Genomic DNA, 17714 nt, shown 5'->3' with positions numbered 1-17714 from the left:
GATGGTGGAGAGATTATTGGTGACTCAGTAGTGTATATGTTGGACAGTTGCCATAAACCCTAGATCTACTTTGTTTACTGTCCCACCTAGTGGATCAACTGTAGAAGTGGAATTGAGTTACTTTTTTCATTTAGTTAATTTTTTTAATTCAAATCTTTTATGTATAAAAATATTGATATGTGCTTTTTGATTGAAAAGGCTTGATTATATAAGACTTATTTTACTAGCATGAGGATTTTGTTTTGGTTTTTGATTGAAATTACAAAGAACCTCATTACATCACCCTGCATAAGGACATCTGACAAATGCTGCAAATGTACATATTTTATAAATAAACCTCAGTAAGAGTTAATTTATCAATCTTCAATTAACGTACATGGATGGTAGTTTTTGTTGAAAAATACTTGAATGTTGCTGGTCTAAGCTGGGCAATGCTGGTCTTATTATTGGTTTAACTGGTGATTCTGGCCAACCTGAACATAGCCGAATTTGTTCTGTATATCTTCAATTTTTGCTTCAGAAAAATATCAAAATATCAAAAAGATACAGGCAAATATACAGCAAATGGTACATTGTACTAGAAAAATCAGCACTAGTATTTTATTGATCATTAACACGTTAATACTAAACACTAAGATACTAAAAAAAATAACATAAAAACATCTAGTAACAATAATTTATCCTACTCGAAGGTTGACCCCTTACAAGTACATATCTTCTATCACAAGCTAAAATCTGAAAGAGCTGCAAAGATTAATGAACCCCAAAATATTCAGGGACTCCAGTGATAATAGCTTATAACTTAATTTTAAACGTTACTTTTTTTTCTGTTCCTATACTTCTGAAACTCTGCTTTGACACAATGCCCATTATTTAAAGTGATATAAAAATAAATTGAATTAAAGTGAATTTAATAATTGGGCACGTTGAACTGCTGAGTTTTAGTGTAGTTAGATGTATACAGGTTGTCACTCGGAGCGACTTATAAAATGGAGTTGATCAGTGCATTTGCAAATTTAATCTGAATCTATCCGTTAAATTTGAAATGCAAACCTGTAGCTCTGCCTTCTTTTGGCGCTGAACCTTTAAATGTACCAAGTGTTCTAACAGCACTATTCATCAATTCTCATTTTTATTACAAAACGTTTCCTGTAATCATATACGCAATGCAGAAGGTGTTACAATTCATTGTTTAAATTGAATAAGATAAATATACATGGTATATATTTCATTGAAATTGCCTGTGAATGTTGACAAGAAGATATTGTGCTTAATGTGTACTCGTATACGTATGTATAACACACGGCACTAATTTAACCTTTATGGGTCTTCCTCGGTATCCAGTGGTTTTGTAGTGAGAGCTTCTGGGAGATTCGGAAGCTGGAGGTAGAGGTAAATCACATGGACCTGAGGAAAGACACATACATAAAGACTCCATGGTATCCATAATACACTGTCTACTTCTATGGTTCCGGTGTTGCAGACTACTGTGATAAATTTCAGCTTTTGTGACACTAAACTGACCTGAACCTCAACCTCTTGCGAGATGTCGACGGGCGGAGCGCACTGATCAAGACTTGTCGCTGGGGGGCGCATGAGAGTTGGGCCAAACACTGTGGCCAGATTACGTAGAGACATTTTATTCAGTTCCTCCTTCTTCGCAACCCTAAGACACAGTGAAAGAAAGAAAGAAAGAAAGAAAGAAAGAAAGAAAGAAAGAAAGAAAGAAAGAAAGAAAGAAAGAAAGAAAGACGGTTTACAGAGAGGCAGAGAGGAGAATGGAGTTGGTCCGATGTTATAAGAAGAATAAATCATCAATTAAGATACTGTATACTGACTAAACCTAGCAGGTTCCTGGCTTTAATCATAATATGTTATAAAATACACATTATATAGGAGTGAATACAACTAGAATACAGGAAGTTACCGTTTAAGATGATGTAAGAGGAAGAGAAGTGTGTTGCGATTGACGTCAGGAAAGGAGTGCAGCTCAGAGAACATTGTGCTCGCTCTGAGATTGGGGTCTGTCAAATCTGTTAGAGGTACACACTGTCAGTTTGTGTGTGGTAGAGTGAGTGAGTGATTGAGAAAAACTGAAAGTGCACACAACTCACCCATTGCTTTAGAAAGTCTCTGAAAATAGGCAGCAGGAATTAGAGGCTCAGGCAGTTCTCTTAAGTAGAGCTTAAGAGTGCTAGACACTACATTCACATCCACATTTCTCACCTTACTCATAGCCTCCCAGTAATCTGAGGACAGAGAGGAACCGTGAAAGAGAAGAGAAATCAGGGATGGAGGGACATTTGAGATAGATAGATAGATAGATAGATAGATAGATAGATAGATAGATAGATAGATAGATAGATAGATAGATAGATAGATAGATAGATAGATAGACAGACAGACAGGCAGACAGACACTTTATTGATCCTGACGGTAATTCAAGAGAGCTACTGGACAGTTAATGCCACATTGGAGGTAGAATGCTTTTATCTAAACTATGAAAGATTGCTTGATATAATTCATGCTTAACTTACAGTGTTCTCTCACAATTAAGTATATTATACTCTTTCACAGTTAAGAATATTATACACACAGAACTTACATTTGGTCTCTTGCTACCAATTCAATATGCAGAAGAGATTTAGATTTTTGTGGAAGTAGTACATTAATTTTGTGATTAGAAATGACCATGACACACACTTACTGGTGTTAAATGCTTGTTTTAAAGCCTGAATCTCATTGGTAGCTCCTGAGATTCTGTAAATGCCCTCTTCCTCTAGTCCTCTTCTTTCAATCTCATCCACACAGGCACGTACTATATGAGGAACCAGCACACGCTCTTGTCTTCAGTGGGCAAATAAAGACAAACACAAATAAGGTGAGTATCATAAGTATAACTATAAGTTAGTATCATCAGTGGACAAATACAGCTAACCCAAAAGAGGATATTCACTTAACAAATCATGAAGGAAACATATCCTGAACGTGACAGAAAGTGTATTCTTACTTTTTGCAGAACTTCCTGTGATTTTACCATGTTGTAACATTCCAGTATTACATAACTATATTTCTTTTTAGATTTTCCACTGATCAGTCATCTCTCATGTTGCGTTTGGTCAGAATGGATAAATGAATTGTTGCTCAAACTCATTGATGTATAGTACAGTATAGTGGAACAGACTAGAATTACTTTGATTTTGTAGGTACTGGATTTGTCTATAAATAAAATGTCAGCCAATGACACTACATCTATTTTTAACCCATTAATTTTTTTCTACAGCATTGTACTTCACAGTAAAGAAAATTAAAATAGTTGGACTTTTAAAAAAACAAGAGGAAATTCTGACCTTGCTACATCTCCAATCAGCACACAGAATACAGGCTGGTGCTGGAGAGGGGCTGAGCTGGGAGGCTCAAGCTGATGGGGTGAGTATTTGATCGACAGCGTCAACTCTATGGAGCCCAAATTCACGTTCATTTTCTTCCACTTTAGCATATCAGCAGGATTTAACTGTGACAAACATACATGCAAATTCATTCTCAGATACTATAGGGTGACCCAACACCCACATAATAATATGAATATATTATATATAAAGTATATAGTATATTATGCATATGGTTGGGAATTATGTTAAGGAAAATGATATATTGCTTGATTCCAAAAGAAGCCGTACTTTACCTGTATCATAGCTCTGCCCAAAATATTCTCCTCTGACTGAGAGACACACAGTAGATAGAGCTGCTGAGCTCCATCCACCTTCAGTACCAGCTCCTTTCACCCAAACACAACACAACACAAACACACAGAGAGAGAGAGAGAGAGAGAGAGAGAGAGAGAGAGAGAGAGAGAGAGAGAGAGAGAGAGATGGACAGACAGACATAGATAGATAGATAGATAGATAGATAGATAGATAGATAGATAGATAGATAGATAGATAGATAGATAGATAGATAGATAGATAGATAGATAGATAGAAAGGGAAAGAGGGAGAGAGGGAGAGGGGGAGTGAAAGAAAGAGAGAGGGGGGGGACAGACAGACAGACATAGATAAAAAGATAGATAGATAGATAGATAGATAGATAGATAGATAGATAGATAGATAGATAGATAGATAGATAGATAGATAGATAGATAGATAGATAGATAGATAGATAGATAGATAGGGAGAGAAGGAAGCAAAAGAAAGAGAGAGAGAGAAAGAGAGAGAGAGAGAGAGAGAGAGAGAGAGAGAGAGAGAGAGAGATTTTACCCAAGGCTTCATTGTGTTAAATTCAGCTGAACTATTATTAAGGTCATAATCACTATAATAGCGTAACCTTGAGGTTTCAGGTTCAGGTGTTTTTCAATGTCTTATTTAAACTCATTTCAATCAGACTTACACAATACACAATGAATTACACAATAAATAAGTCAATCAAACTGAGATGAAAGGCAATTTAAAAGAATTTGGTCGTGTTTGCGCGTGTTAAGTCTATACCTGATCCCACTGTGGCATCAGACTATATGATGAAAGACAAGTCTGAGCTCTTCTCTCAAAAATCTCAAAGCCATCAACTTCTACACAGACATAGACACCTGCAGTCGAAAAGAAGTACAAACAGACTCAGGGCTGATTATTCAACAATGAAAAAGCAAATATTGAAAGTTGACATAATTTCTTTAAGATTTATTTAAAAAAAATAAATCAAAGTTTGTAAAGCAGTTAAGTTTGTTTATAAATTAAACCATTAAAACATTTTTTGTTAGGCTTTTTGCCTACAGCAGAAATATAAATACATCTCCTCAAACATTAATCTAATATTAATAAAACATAATACATATACCTGCAATATTATAATGATATTCCTTTCAAAATTCTAAGCTTGAAATGATTATAAGATACAAGATTTGTAAAGAAATGCAGCAGCTCTCAGTTCTAAGTTATATTTCATTATTAGTAGTAATATTTAATTGTTTAGTAATATTTGGTGTATTTATTTTTATTGAAGTTAAATGTGAAAATAGTGATGAGTACCGATTACTGATCAGGCAAAAATGCTATTTTACATCTTCAAGACATCTTCAAGACATAGCTTGCAGTCATGTCTGATCTATATTATATTAGAATATTATTATAACATTAAAATGCAAGAAGGCTTTCAGTAAACACATGAAAAAGAATTTGACGTGTAAAAGAATTTGCATAATTTACATCAGTTTGAGTAAAATATGTTTTGAAAGTCAGATGTCTTAGACAAAGTCTCGCATCCACCACCAAATGTTTCCCAGAACACACTATAACCTACAAACATAGCTGCACAAGACAAAACTCCCCAACAACCACAGACTTTGTCGCCTGTTTACTCATCACACACATTTACAGAAGCATCAAACCATATGTAAGAGCCTCGCAAACAATTAATTACTGAAAAGAAATCGCCAGTGTGATCTTGCAAAGCTGTGTTGTCTCTTATATTGTTATTCTGGTCTTACTCGGTTGCTTCTCAATTGTGATTCTGGACTTGGCCTATTGCTGAAATTTTTGCTTTGCTTTGTTACTTTTTAAGGGCAGTGCCTAGGACATTGATCATGGAATTGCACATACTTCCCCACATCAAGCTCTAGTATGTGGCCCTCCAACAAGCAGTTTGTGCCCTTAGCCCTACAATTTAAACTCCTCATGTGTGCACACACAGCTGTAGCTACAGGCCACCCAGTAGCGCACTGAAAATATCACTTACTGCAAGATAAGTACTGCTGTCATGACATGATCAATGATGTGCAGCATTTTATTTTCTCCTTCAGTGCCTGTGGACAAGCCATGGTCTGTTGAACCATGTTGGCTGGTAAGCTTATGACCCTGTGCTCATCACGGTGGCCTTGCTCCCACCTGGCAGTGGACTCCATTATGGCTCTCCCACAGGCTCACAATCATCCTAGTCATTGTTGACCGTTTCTCCAAATCGCTTTAGCTTGTCCCTCTGCCCCACCTACCCACAGCATTTGCTACAGCCGGACTATTCAACCATGTTTCCATTATTTTTGGATACCTGCGGACATCCTCAGTGATGGTGGCACTCTTTTCATGCCATGAGTCTGTTTTAGCTTAATGGAGAAATTAGGGGTGATTCTGAACCTAGCCTCAGATTACCACCCACGGAGATAAGGCAAATGGAGAGATTTGCCGTTTTCCAAGGACTCTCTGTGCACAGATCCAAAGCTATTGGACTCAGTTCCTGTCTTGGGACAAGTCTACCCAGAACTGACACCCTTCCATTGTGTGCTTGGTTGGATTCTGGATTTTACTCCATTGTTGACACTTGCATATAATCTGAACTAGTATATGTCATGTGTTGTTGGGTGCATACTCGAATGTGTCTATGGAGGGAAAAACCTACCGACTGGCTGCTGTAGCCCACAGGCTGAATGCACAATCACACACACACTCCCACACATACTGTTTTCTTCATCGTCTGTATAAGAGAAAGAAAGTAAAATTGAAAATTGAGTTAAGGTTGCAGAATTTGTTAGTGTGTGAATGTAAAAATAAAGGTACTAACCAGTTTTAAGGCAGCAAAGGGGCAGCTGTTGAGTCATTCTTAGTTTGACACAAGAGTTGGTAAGGGACAGTAAGTCCGGTGGCACTGTCTCTACCTCTGAGACACACAAACAGTGTATGACCATTAAAATGATATTCAACAAGTACAAACTCTTACATATTTAGTATGAAATACTAAAGGAAGTTCCACCCACCCTCTAATTTGCAGTTGTTAATTGCTTTTCTCCACTCTTCTAGCTCATACAGAGAATGTAAGTGAATGGTGTGACTCTAAAGGGAAAAAGTAGTGTTGTCTTTATGGAACTGCTCAATAAAATATTTGCATTTAGGCCACCCTTAAAATAGTCTTGTTTGCCGTAACCCGACCGACGATGTCAATTTAGGACCGACTCCGAAATTTTTTTTTTTTTGCTATAAGTCCGACCGACTTGCCAGTTGTAAATTTGCGTTAAGACCAACCTTTTTTTTTACTCTTCAGTAAACAAAATGTTCGCGGTCACCGTTCAAAGTCATACCGGTTCAGGCACCATAATACATCTAAAAAATTCATCAAAACAGCTCGACACCGCTTTAACTTGGCATGAAGTTCTGTAAAAACTGTGCCCAGGATAAAAATAAGGTTTGCAATGATGCGCCCGAAGGCACGGGTTGAAGACCCAGTCAGTGGCGTCATGATATGCTAATTTGTTTAGAGTTATATCTACGTAATCACCATCACCAAAATTTTACTTTTTTTTTTTACATTGAAACTTGAAAAAAATGTATGTACGTATAGACCTACCTACCGACCTTTTTTTTTTTTTTTTTTACTGTTACTGCAAACCAAAATATTTTAAAGGTTGGCCTTATATGTATTTATGTTGTGTTTATATGCAACAAGATCACACTTTGCTGCTGGGGCTTTGTAGCTCTAAGATAAAAGAAGGTTTGTGGGTGAGAAGCCAAATTTCACAATCTTCAAGCTTTTTTCCACATCGATCTGCAGCACGAGAAACTGACCCTTTCTTCTCTTTCTGAAACATAAAAAGGACACATTTTAACATACATTTTAACATACATACTAAAAACAATTAATCAAGAACTTAGATAGTTAGACTGTTTCATTTGTTTTTTGTAAAAGTAGATGCTTTTGCCTGGGTTAGCATAACATGGAAAACCACCACAAGTAAACAATATGGCTAAAATTATGCAGACTCATGACTATCATATGCGCTTGTTGAACATCATTTTCCAAAGTTGGTCCCTACTTTATTCTTATAACATATGTATTCTTTATTCTAATAAGCCTCCAATCTTTAAGAAGGTATTCCACTAGCTTTTGTGGGGGCAATGGTAGCTCAATGGTTAAGACATGGGGCTATTGACAAGCAGCTTGGCATACAGTGCTCAGTAGTATCACTAAGATAAATGTAAATTTCTCTGGATAAGAGTGTTAGCAAAATATCATAAATGAAAGCCATGGTGTTCTAACTTAACGTAAAATTGTTCAGTGGGGTTGAGGAATTGGCTTTTGGATTGGTTGAGGAAACCAAAACCAACCTTGGCAACACCAACCTTGGCAAAGACATTCTATTTTCAAGTCTGTGCTTTCAAAGTTTTGGCAACAGTTTGGGGAAGGATGTTCAGGTGACCACATATTTTGGACATCTATTATATTTAGCCTGTATACAGATAGCTCTAGATGTAAGTAATCAACAGTACAGTGTCTTATTTCTTCAGGTAATGGCATGTCCATCCAGTTTGCCTGAATTTTTGGCCCAGCTTTCATTCACGCTTCCTAAATTAGTGACTTGTGGAAAGATATTTAATCAAATTGTACTTAAATATATAAGATAAGAAGATTGATAATGACATGAAATTGAAACACACAGTTTTCATGTTGATACAATCACAAATACCAACATTACCATGTACTCCCGGAATGCTCGCCTCAGGTGGAAAACTTTAAGTCTCATGTTGCTGATTTTAAGCTGAAGGTCAGCTGATGCTTCCTGCTCTGCTGCCCAGTTCATCCTGAGTCCACTTATTGGCATATACCAACAAAACCTGTAGTGAGGCTGCCTCCTGACACACACACAAACACACAGGGCTAGTAAAAACCATTTGCCAAAATAGAAGAAAACAAGTATTTTACAATGGTGATCTGCTTTTTTCCTCACCCCATATTTCCACACTTAAGCTTGACACACAGCAGTAGATCTGTGTAGAGAAAAAGGTGTCTGAGGCTCCGCCCACCATCACAAACCTCCACCACAAATCCATCTCGCACAAGCTGTCTTCGCTATGAGACACACCCAAACGAAAAACAAAGTAAATAAGTTCTTATGATTTTTGTATTATGTATTAAGTTTGCTTATGAAGTGCTAATTGTTTGTGTGTGATCAACTGAGCAATTGATGGTTAAGGGGTTACCTAAGAACCCAGCGGTAGATGCTTAGAGGAACTCACAACCTACCATATATATATATATATATATATATATATATATATATATATATATATATATATATATATATATATATATATATATATATATATATATGATCTTTATAGCTTTGAACATCAGAAGCAGAACTGTGTAATCATACAATGAGAATGAAGTTTAAACAAAATTTGACTCTACTCTTTTTATCCTGTTGTTGATCGTCCCACATGGACACCCTTAATTTTTTACTTTCCCAAAAACAGTTTATGCACAGCACCCAACTTTGCTTTACTGACAGACTTGTACCTAGGAAATGCTTTTGTAATTATATACAAGTGTATTGTGCTTTTCAGCAAACTTAGTAGACTTGGTTAGCTTTTTTTTAAATAATATACACGTCTACAGTTGTCACTGTCATCTTAATATAATCTGCATCTGTATTACTGTGTTGTGGCCATGCACAATAGAAATAAAACTCAATTTAATTCACTTAGAATGGAGTGCTTTTCATGAAAGGAACAAAAATATGTGTTAATGTTTTTTTTTTAGTCAGTATGTAGTTTTTGAGACAATTTTTGACCATTTTTATTTTTTTGTGACAATGGTTTTATTTAGATGTCATTTTGATTAAAATAGAAATTGTGCACGTGTGTCTGTGTGCGCATATGAACGCCTGTGCTTCTGTACCTCTCCTCTGCTGAGAGTGACAGAGGTCTTGCACTGTGATCCCTCATTAACCCCAGACAGGAAGCTGCTTGAAACACGTAGCGCTTCCTGTAGCACCACACTGTCATGGTGATCAGCTGGAGTCTGTTTCAGCAAGTCCTATACAGGAAGGACAGACACATGAGAACTGTAAATAGGAAGAGCAGTGATCTAGAGAAATAAAACCATATTTTAAGAATGGGATCAAATGACATTCTAAGACAATTAGAATTGACAACTAAATGTCTTACATGCAGCACAAGAGTAGTCTTAGTGACTCTGTCCAGAGGCTTGTACAGGAGAGCTATAATATAAGACATGATTGAAATGGACAACACAAAATGACAGAATAACTGATAACTAAAAAAAAACAACTTTCATTATTCCATTACCTTCAAAAGTGTACATAGCTTTAGAATTGTCTGATCCTCTTGTGGCCTTCATGCTCTAAATAACAGTGAAATGTTACTGTTAATAACAAGAATGTGAGTTCATGATATTTCTGTAGAACACTGATCTAATGCAGTCAGATTCACACACACACACACACACACACACACACACACACACACACACACACACACACACACACACACACACACATTTTAACTGATCACCAGTATACACACCTGTGCAATAGTTCGGAATCGTGGGTCTGATTGCGTGCATTTCTTCACTACCTTTACAGCATTCTCATAATTATCAATAAATCCTCGGTACATTCCTAACTGGCTCACCTAAACATCATAAAGCAAAAACATGGTCTGTTATAATACTCCTTAATAAAGAATCACCTCATAATAAAGAAGATTTTTCCACATGTGATTATATAAGTAATATCACGTGTACTTGTGTACAACATGAGTCTACCGTCAGGTTCATGTATATATATATAGTTATTATTATTATTATTATTATTCTAACTGCCAACTGCTGTATACTGAGTCGAAATTAAATAACAATATATTAAATAACAAATGTATTTAAATAACAAAATTGTCAAAGTCAACAATCAAGCAGCCTTCAGCAAAGTAAATTCAAAGGCTTTACTAACAAGGTACACCACAAAAACAGGAAAACCAGATTAGAGATTGGTAAACGCATTAAACAAATAAAACAAAAACATAAAGTTTTACCAAAATGATGGGATGAGAAAAGAATACCATTTCATATTGGGGTGTGGCATGTGTGACTACCAACAGAATTAGTTCCTTTGTATTTATGGATGATGTAACTGCTTTTTACTGAATCATTTACTAAAGCATTTGGCTGAATCTGAGCAGATAATGAAGAGCTATACACTTCATCAGGATGAATTATATGAAGTAAATACAGTAGGATTATATTTTCTGCTCAGATTTAGCCAAATGCTTTAAAATCATTATACTGTGTTTCATAGTACAGCGGGACAATGACTTGGAACATATTTCAAAAACAACAAAGGCATTTTTAAGGCAAAGAAGTGGAATCAATCATCTGACCTCAGCGAGCATGTATTTCACTTGCTGAAGGCAAAACTAAAGGCTGAAGGCCCAATGCATATTTCCCATTCATGGTCATCCTTTCTGAAAGGGGTTCTCTGGCTGAACCAAAATACAAATCCCTGCTGCATAAACATGGAATAAAAAATACAAACACAAACTCACAAATTTGATGAAGAGATCTCCCACAGACAGGTCAAGGTTTTCATTCTTTAGCTCCAGAGGAAGGCCTGGTTCCAGATCTAAATATAACTTCAGTTTAGCTCTGAGGCTGCTATGAAACTCAGTGTGGAGATCTAAGAGCTCTGGCAGCTGGTAGAACACAGTTTGGACCTGCTCAATGGTCAAGACAGGCTGGGATGTACCAGCTGAGGCCTTGAGAGCCTTCAAAGGCTGGAAAAAAAGAAAGCAAAAGAGAAAGGGAGAGAAATGTAGAACTCATGTTAAGTAACTCATGTTAAGACAGTGATTGCAAAATAGTACCCATTCTATTTTATTGCTTATTTTAATATGAATGAAACCAAAAGAAAGCCAAAAAGTCAGAATTTTGCTCTATTTATCAGTCACTCTGACTACAATCTACCTGATTTTTATAGGAGTAGGATGTACGGCATGAAAAAACTGTGGTACCACAAAAACAGACCCCCCTGCAACAACTTGGAAACATGTGGTTTATGAGACTACTTGTAGCAGAGCCAAGCAAGAGCAATTTTTATACAGTGTCTCTTGAAAGTTTGTGAACCCTTTAGAAATTCCTATATTTCTGCATAAATATGACCCAAAACATCATCAGATTCAAACAAGTCCTAAAAGTAAACAAAGTGAACAAGGTCAAACAAATGAGCCAATAATATTATACTTCTTTATTTAATTATTGAGAAAAAATATCCAGCATTACATATCTGTGACTTAAAACTATGTGAACCTTTGCTTTCAGTATCTGCCCATGTGCAGTAAGTAAAGTTCCCAGTAATTTTTGATCTATCCTATCCTGCACAATGGCTTAGAAGTTTATTCCATTCTTCAGTACAGAAGAGCTTCAACATTTAGACTGTAGTGGGTGTTCTCACATGAACTAATTCAGGTCCTTACACAATTTTTCTTTTGGATTAAAGTCAGGACGTTGACTTGGCTATTCTAAAACATTACCTTTGTTCGTCTTTAATCATGATTTGCTAGACAGACTTGGGTGCTTGTGATCGTTGTCTTGGTGTATGAACCATTTTTTCTTGAGATTCAGTTCATGTACAGATGTCTTACCATTTTCCTTTAGAGATCACTGGAATAATTCTGAATTCATTGTTCCATCAATGATAACATGCTGTCTTGGCCCAGATGCAGCAAGACAGGCCAAAAGCATGATACTACCACCACCATGTTTCTCAGAAGCTATAGAGTTATAAACTATAGAGCTATAAATAAAAGAGTTTTTCTACCACAAACACACATCACGAACATAGACTTTGATAGATCTCTGTTCTTTAAATAAAATATGACACTCATGCTTTTGAGACTGTGTAAAAATCTGATGATGTTTTGGGTCATATTTATGCAAAAATATAGAAATTTCTAAAGGGTTCACAAACTTTCAGGTGACACTTTATTCAGGTGACACTGGCAGGTCTACCTATGAACGCAATTACTCCTCTGCAAATGATCCAAAAAAGCAGCTGCACGGCTTGTTCTCAACCTGCCTAAGTTCTCGCATACCACCCCGCTACTGCGATCCCTCCACTGGTTTCCGGTAGCTGCACGCATAGGATTCAAAACACTGATGCTTGCCTACTAAGCCAAAAACGGACCAGCTCCCTCTTACCTCAAAGCCCTCATCATTCCTCGCACTGCACCTCGCACCCTCAGATCTACCAGCACTGCTCGTCTGGTCCCACCATCTCTCAGGGTAAGAGGCAAGTATACTACAAGACCCTTTTCTTTTCTGGCACCGAGATGGTGGAATGAACTTCCCCTAGGGTTCCGGACAGCTGAGTCACTGGCTATTTTCAAAGGACGGTTGAAGACCTACTTATTCATAAAACACTTCAACTAGCACTTCCTTGTTTGTTTGTTGCATATATGTTTATAAAAAATAATTAATTTATTAATTTAAAAAAAAAAAAAAACTTGAACAATGTTTTAGACTCATGGTATCTTAAGTATGTAACCTAGTGAACCAGAGTTAATGTATCCAATGATAGAGACGTAAGCACTTCTGTAAGTCGCTCTGGATAAGGGCGTCTGCCAAACGCTGTACTGTAAATGTAAATGCATCCTGTAGTTGGGACCTGACAGCCAGTAACTGTATGCCTGTAACTGAAAATTTTTCTATAGCATAAGCTTTCTAGATAATGTGGTGATTGGGTGTACATAAGATCTGAAGACCCGAATAAAACCCAAATCCCAGTTTGACTGATTCTGGAAATAAAGAAGTGTTCATTCTATTTAAACGATTAAGGAAGTTCCTTACTCTCATGTTAAATAACTGAAACAAGTGAACAAGCAATGAGAAAACACCCATACTGTACAGTAGTATTTAATATTTAGCAAGTATCCAATGGTGTCACTTACTCTCATAATTTACAAATTCATTAAAATAAATGTATCAAGGTCAGAATTATTGCTCTTAAAGCTACCATGTTCAATATCACTAGAAAAACAAGTACTTCACTTTCTGCTTATGACTGGTAGGAAGAAGAAGAAGAAGTTTGAAAACAGAAACAGAAAGGGGAAGATTTTTTCCATATATCAATTATATTTTTGTTTAAAATTTATAACATATGATTAAGCATTGGCCATCCAAGTACTAAAATATAATGACTTCCTGGACTTATTTATACATTTCATTGTCCTCCAAATATAATGAAGCAGCTTTTATTTTTTTGGCTATTCACTGGAGGCAATTCAGCTTAAGATCAAAAGATGAATATGAGATAAAAGATCAGAATTTCAGCTTTCATATCCTGATATTGCTGATATTTTTCTAAGCAATTACTTCATATTTTGATATTTTGAGACATTTTAAATTTTGGGGAGTTTCTTCCTTCAGTTTTTGAAATGCACACACATTCGGGTTAATGTCTGGTGACTGACTTGGTCGGTCTAAAATTTCCCATGTTTCATATACCATGTTCTACGTTTTTTTTTAAAAAAAAAGATCTAGATATAAATATCAGGAAATGAAAATAAAAATTAGGTTTTATTCTCCGATATTGATCCTTTAATCTCAAATGTCTTCAGGGTAAAACAAAAACAAAATAATTGGCCTTGTGATACCAAAACTGCATTTTTTGTACCACTCTAATCCTGACCAGGGTCATATAGAATATAATGTCTATCCTGGGAGTCTGTTTGAGACAGGAATACAGCATGGGTGGAATGCCAGCCCATTGCAGGGCACCACACAAACACACACTCATATACTTTTATGACTGAACAGGAGCTGTGAGGCATTGACTCTTCCTACTGTGCCACTCTGTCACCACAATTATTTATCTTCATCAAATAACATAATAACACTTTAACACAATAACACATGCCTTAAGTGAGAAATTCCGACCTAAATCTATGTTTCCTGTAAAGCTGCTTTATGGTTATATAGCTATAGTTAAGCACTACACAGCAAGTCAGAATGGATTTCTCTGGTTTCTTTCCATCCACCAAAAATATGCCAGTAGGTAAATAGGCTGAGGTGTTAAAGTGTGTGTGAATGTGTATCTACATGGCACATCCCATCCAGGGTGCGCTATCACTGCTGTATACCCAATGTTCATGGGATTGTGTTAAAATCCATCCTGACCAGAAAAAAATTAATGAATGAATTAATGAATCAATTAATTAATTAATTAATTAATTTAGGAATGAATTAATGAAATAGCAGCATCTACAAATATATTTGTTTGTATGTTGTGCTGTGTTTGTTACCATGAGCAGGATTTTCAACTCATCCAGGTAGGTCTCTTCACTTATTAAAATCTCTTTGAGTAGCTGTAGTCTCCTGTCCAGCATCTCTTCTGGGCTTTTACAGATCTGGAACAACAGGTCATCATGAACTTCAACAAGTCAATTGAATCACTTCAGAAACTCTAAACTCTAGAGACATGTTTCTGCCAGTTCAACAGAGAACCAATGACAGTCATAATGAGATCTACGGGGATTAATACTAATACTGAGAAGAAAAGGTATACAGAAATCCAAATCTAATAAACTACTTGGCAAGAAATACCTCAAGCTAAAGATTTCTTGGCTCCTGAACTACAGTTTAGTGTCCTTCTTACAAAAAATTTTTTCTTAACTGACAAACCAAAGTTTATGGATTTCAGCAGGTCTAGCCAAAATCTTGTCATGGATGTCAACTCCGATGTCAACTAAATCCGAGCACATTTATACAGAGATGCGTTCTTATGTCATGATGTTGTGATATGCCTCGGGCGTAGTTGGTGATATACAGTAGGTGACATATTAGGCCTAAATTGTTTTGAGGTATTGAGGTATTGAGGAATTGAGTATTGGGTTTGGTTTAACCCAGTGCTAAAAGAGCTCAATAATACATATAAATACACTGATAAGTGATTTCTACCACTTTAATATTATAATCAAATAAATCACTTTGAACCACTGAGAAAAAATAATTGACTCACCGGTGTGTATACTTCCTCTGTGATGCTAGGAACCCAGTCGGTCTCATCACCAAACACATCCTGAGAGAATTCTGAATCCACAGCTCCATTTTCCTCCACTACCAATTCAGTCAAAACACGGTGACCATCAGTGTTTTAATTTTTTACTTTAAACTATTTATTGATAGAAATAAAGAAGCTTCAACACGGAAAAACTCAACAGCCTGTAACCCCCAACTCACAGCAAAAACATAACCACAGAAATGAACAATAGAAAAACGAGAAGCCATGGCAAAACCATCAAAAAGAACTAACACGTATAACTCAACATGTACTACTTTTAACCGTTTAAATAAAAAAAAACATTTTATCAGCCAATTGTTAAAAAATAAATGGAATTTAATATCATATTACTATCATATCAAATAGCATAGTTCAGGGTAGTTAAGACATTAGATATCACAGAATTGCAGATTGAAGGCATTGTTAGTGAAATACCAAAGTTTTTCTAAGCGCAGAAAGCATAAATGCAATGACGATATGAGCCAGACACCCAGAGCTCACCCGGTATATCGGAGGATATGAGATACTCCAGCGCCTCTTCATAAAGCTCCATCAGCAATCAGCACAGAGCCCAGAGCCAGAAGGGAAATGAGAGAGAATGTGGGGCCAAAGCCACCTAATGCTGTCTGTCACTAAACCAATCCTTGTCAAGGAAGGAGAATATAAACCATTCTTCCTGTTTCTATGGCCAGAGAGAGAGAGAGAGAGAGAGAGAGAGAGAGAGAGAGAGAGAGAGAGAGAGAGAGAGAGAGAGTCGGAAGAGAAACTAATCTTGTCTGTAATTCTGATCTACATTTGATCCAAACTGAATTATCGTCAGTAGAATTGTTTTAGAAGTAACTACATGAAATCCTATGTGCTTGTTTAACTGCTTTGCTTTATGTTTGCTTTATTTATCTTTGTATCTTCATGCCAATATTCCCGAAATCACCAGAACACATGTTCCTGCTCCTGACAAAGCAGTGAATAAATGATCATTAATGATTGATTAATGAATTGATGATGGAATCAGTGCTCTTATTACACGATTGTCATGGTGAGTATAAGTAGCTGACTAGGCAAAAGAATTGGTTTTCTAATCTAGACCCGCCCACTCCATAAAATACTGCTGAAAACTCAGTTCATCTCTTCCATAAGGGGGCATCATTTTAATATGGTATGACAGAATAAATAAGCAGAAAATGTATACTGTAAGTAAGGTAAAGGCAACCACTAACCACCAGAGCAGCTCCAGTGCACCCTGGCACACATTCAACACAATGATGGTGTTGGTGGTGAAGAGCTTTGTCTAATCAAACATCTGTCAAGGGTCTGCAGTTTGATTCAGATTGATCTAGGAGGACAAGTGGAGGACAACTTGAAGACAACTGGAGGACAAGTGCATTTACCCGTTCAGTGCATTTTTGGATTGAAGCATTGATTCCATGGATTCAGAAAAACGCTCTGAAAACGCAGGGAATGAAAGCATATAAAAATAACATGGGGAAAAACACATGAATTTAAATGGCTTTTTTCTTTTTCAGGAGCATGAGATGGGTTCAGGTTATTCAAAAGTGCAGTGACTTATATATAGCTTTTATTAATATAAAAAATACCTGTTAATTTGGGATTGTGAGTATTTTAATTTAATACATATTTTAATAAATCAAAATACCATACACATATGTATTTGTGAACTGAGCTTCGATATTTAGTTAGTTTAGTCATACTAATAATGAGCTATTCGAGACCAATTTAAAGAACTCAATATGCTATTAATTGCAATTAATTAGATTTGTTTCACTTATCTCTATAATCTCCTTTATGTAAGACCACAACAGCGGTTCCGTATTTAAATTGTGCAACGCTGCCACCTAGTGTTATAAGATAATATTGACAAAAA

General features: G+C 36.2%; 1 protein-coding gene across 1 annotated transcript; it reads right to left on the bottom strand.

Annotated features, from left to right (window-relative positions):
• Positions 1 to 567: 567 nt before the first annotated feature.
• On the bottom strand, positions 568 to 16490 carry si:dkey-33c9.6 (active breakpoint cluster region-related protein). Its single transcript, XM_027164999.2, has 22 exons — positions 16334 to 16490; positions 15791 to 15888; positions 15075 to 15179; positions 11322 to 11549; positions 10305 to 10412; positions 10068 to 10122; positions 9927 to 9979; positions 9658 to 9795; positions 8705 to 8826; positions 8453 to 8609; positions 7433 to 7558; positions 6740 to 6815; positions 6547 to 6642; positions 6385 to 6459; positions 4485 to 4582; positions 3686 to 3778; positions 3351 to 3514; positions 2708 to 2847; positions 2115 to 2249; positions 1928 to 2033; positions 1525 to 1666; positions 568 to 1407 (listed from the first exon to the last, which is right to left on the bottom strand). Exons 1-22 carry the CDS (start codon positions 16383 to 16385, stop codon positions 1321 to 1323), a joined length of 2454 nt encoding a protein of 817 aa, XP_027020800.1. The 5' UTR covers positions 16386 to 16490; the 3' UTR covers positions 568 to 1320.
• Positions 16491 to 17714: the final 1224 nt, after the last annotated feature.

Source organism: Tachysurus fulvidraco, chromosome 1, assembly GCF_022655615.1.
Source record: "Tachysurus fulvidraco isolate hzauxx_2018 chromosome 1, HZAU_PFXX_2.0, whole genome shotgun sequence".
Lineage (NCBI taxonomy): Eukaryota > Metazoa > Chordata > Actinopteri > Siluriformes > Bagridae > Tachysurus > Tachysurus fulvidraco.
Note: the sequence above shows the minus strand (reverse complement) of the source record. Positions and strands in the feature narration are given on the sequence as shown.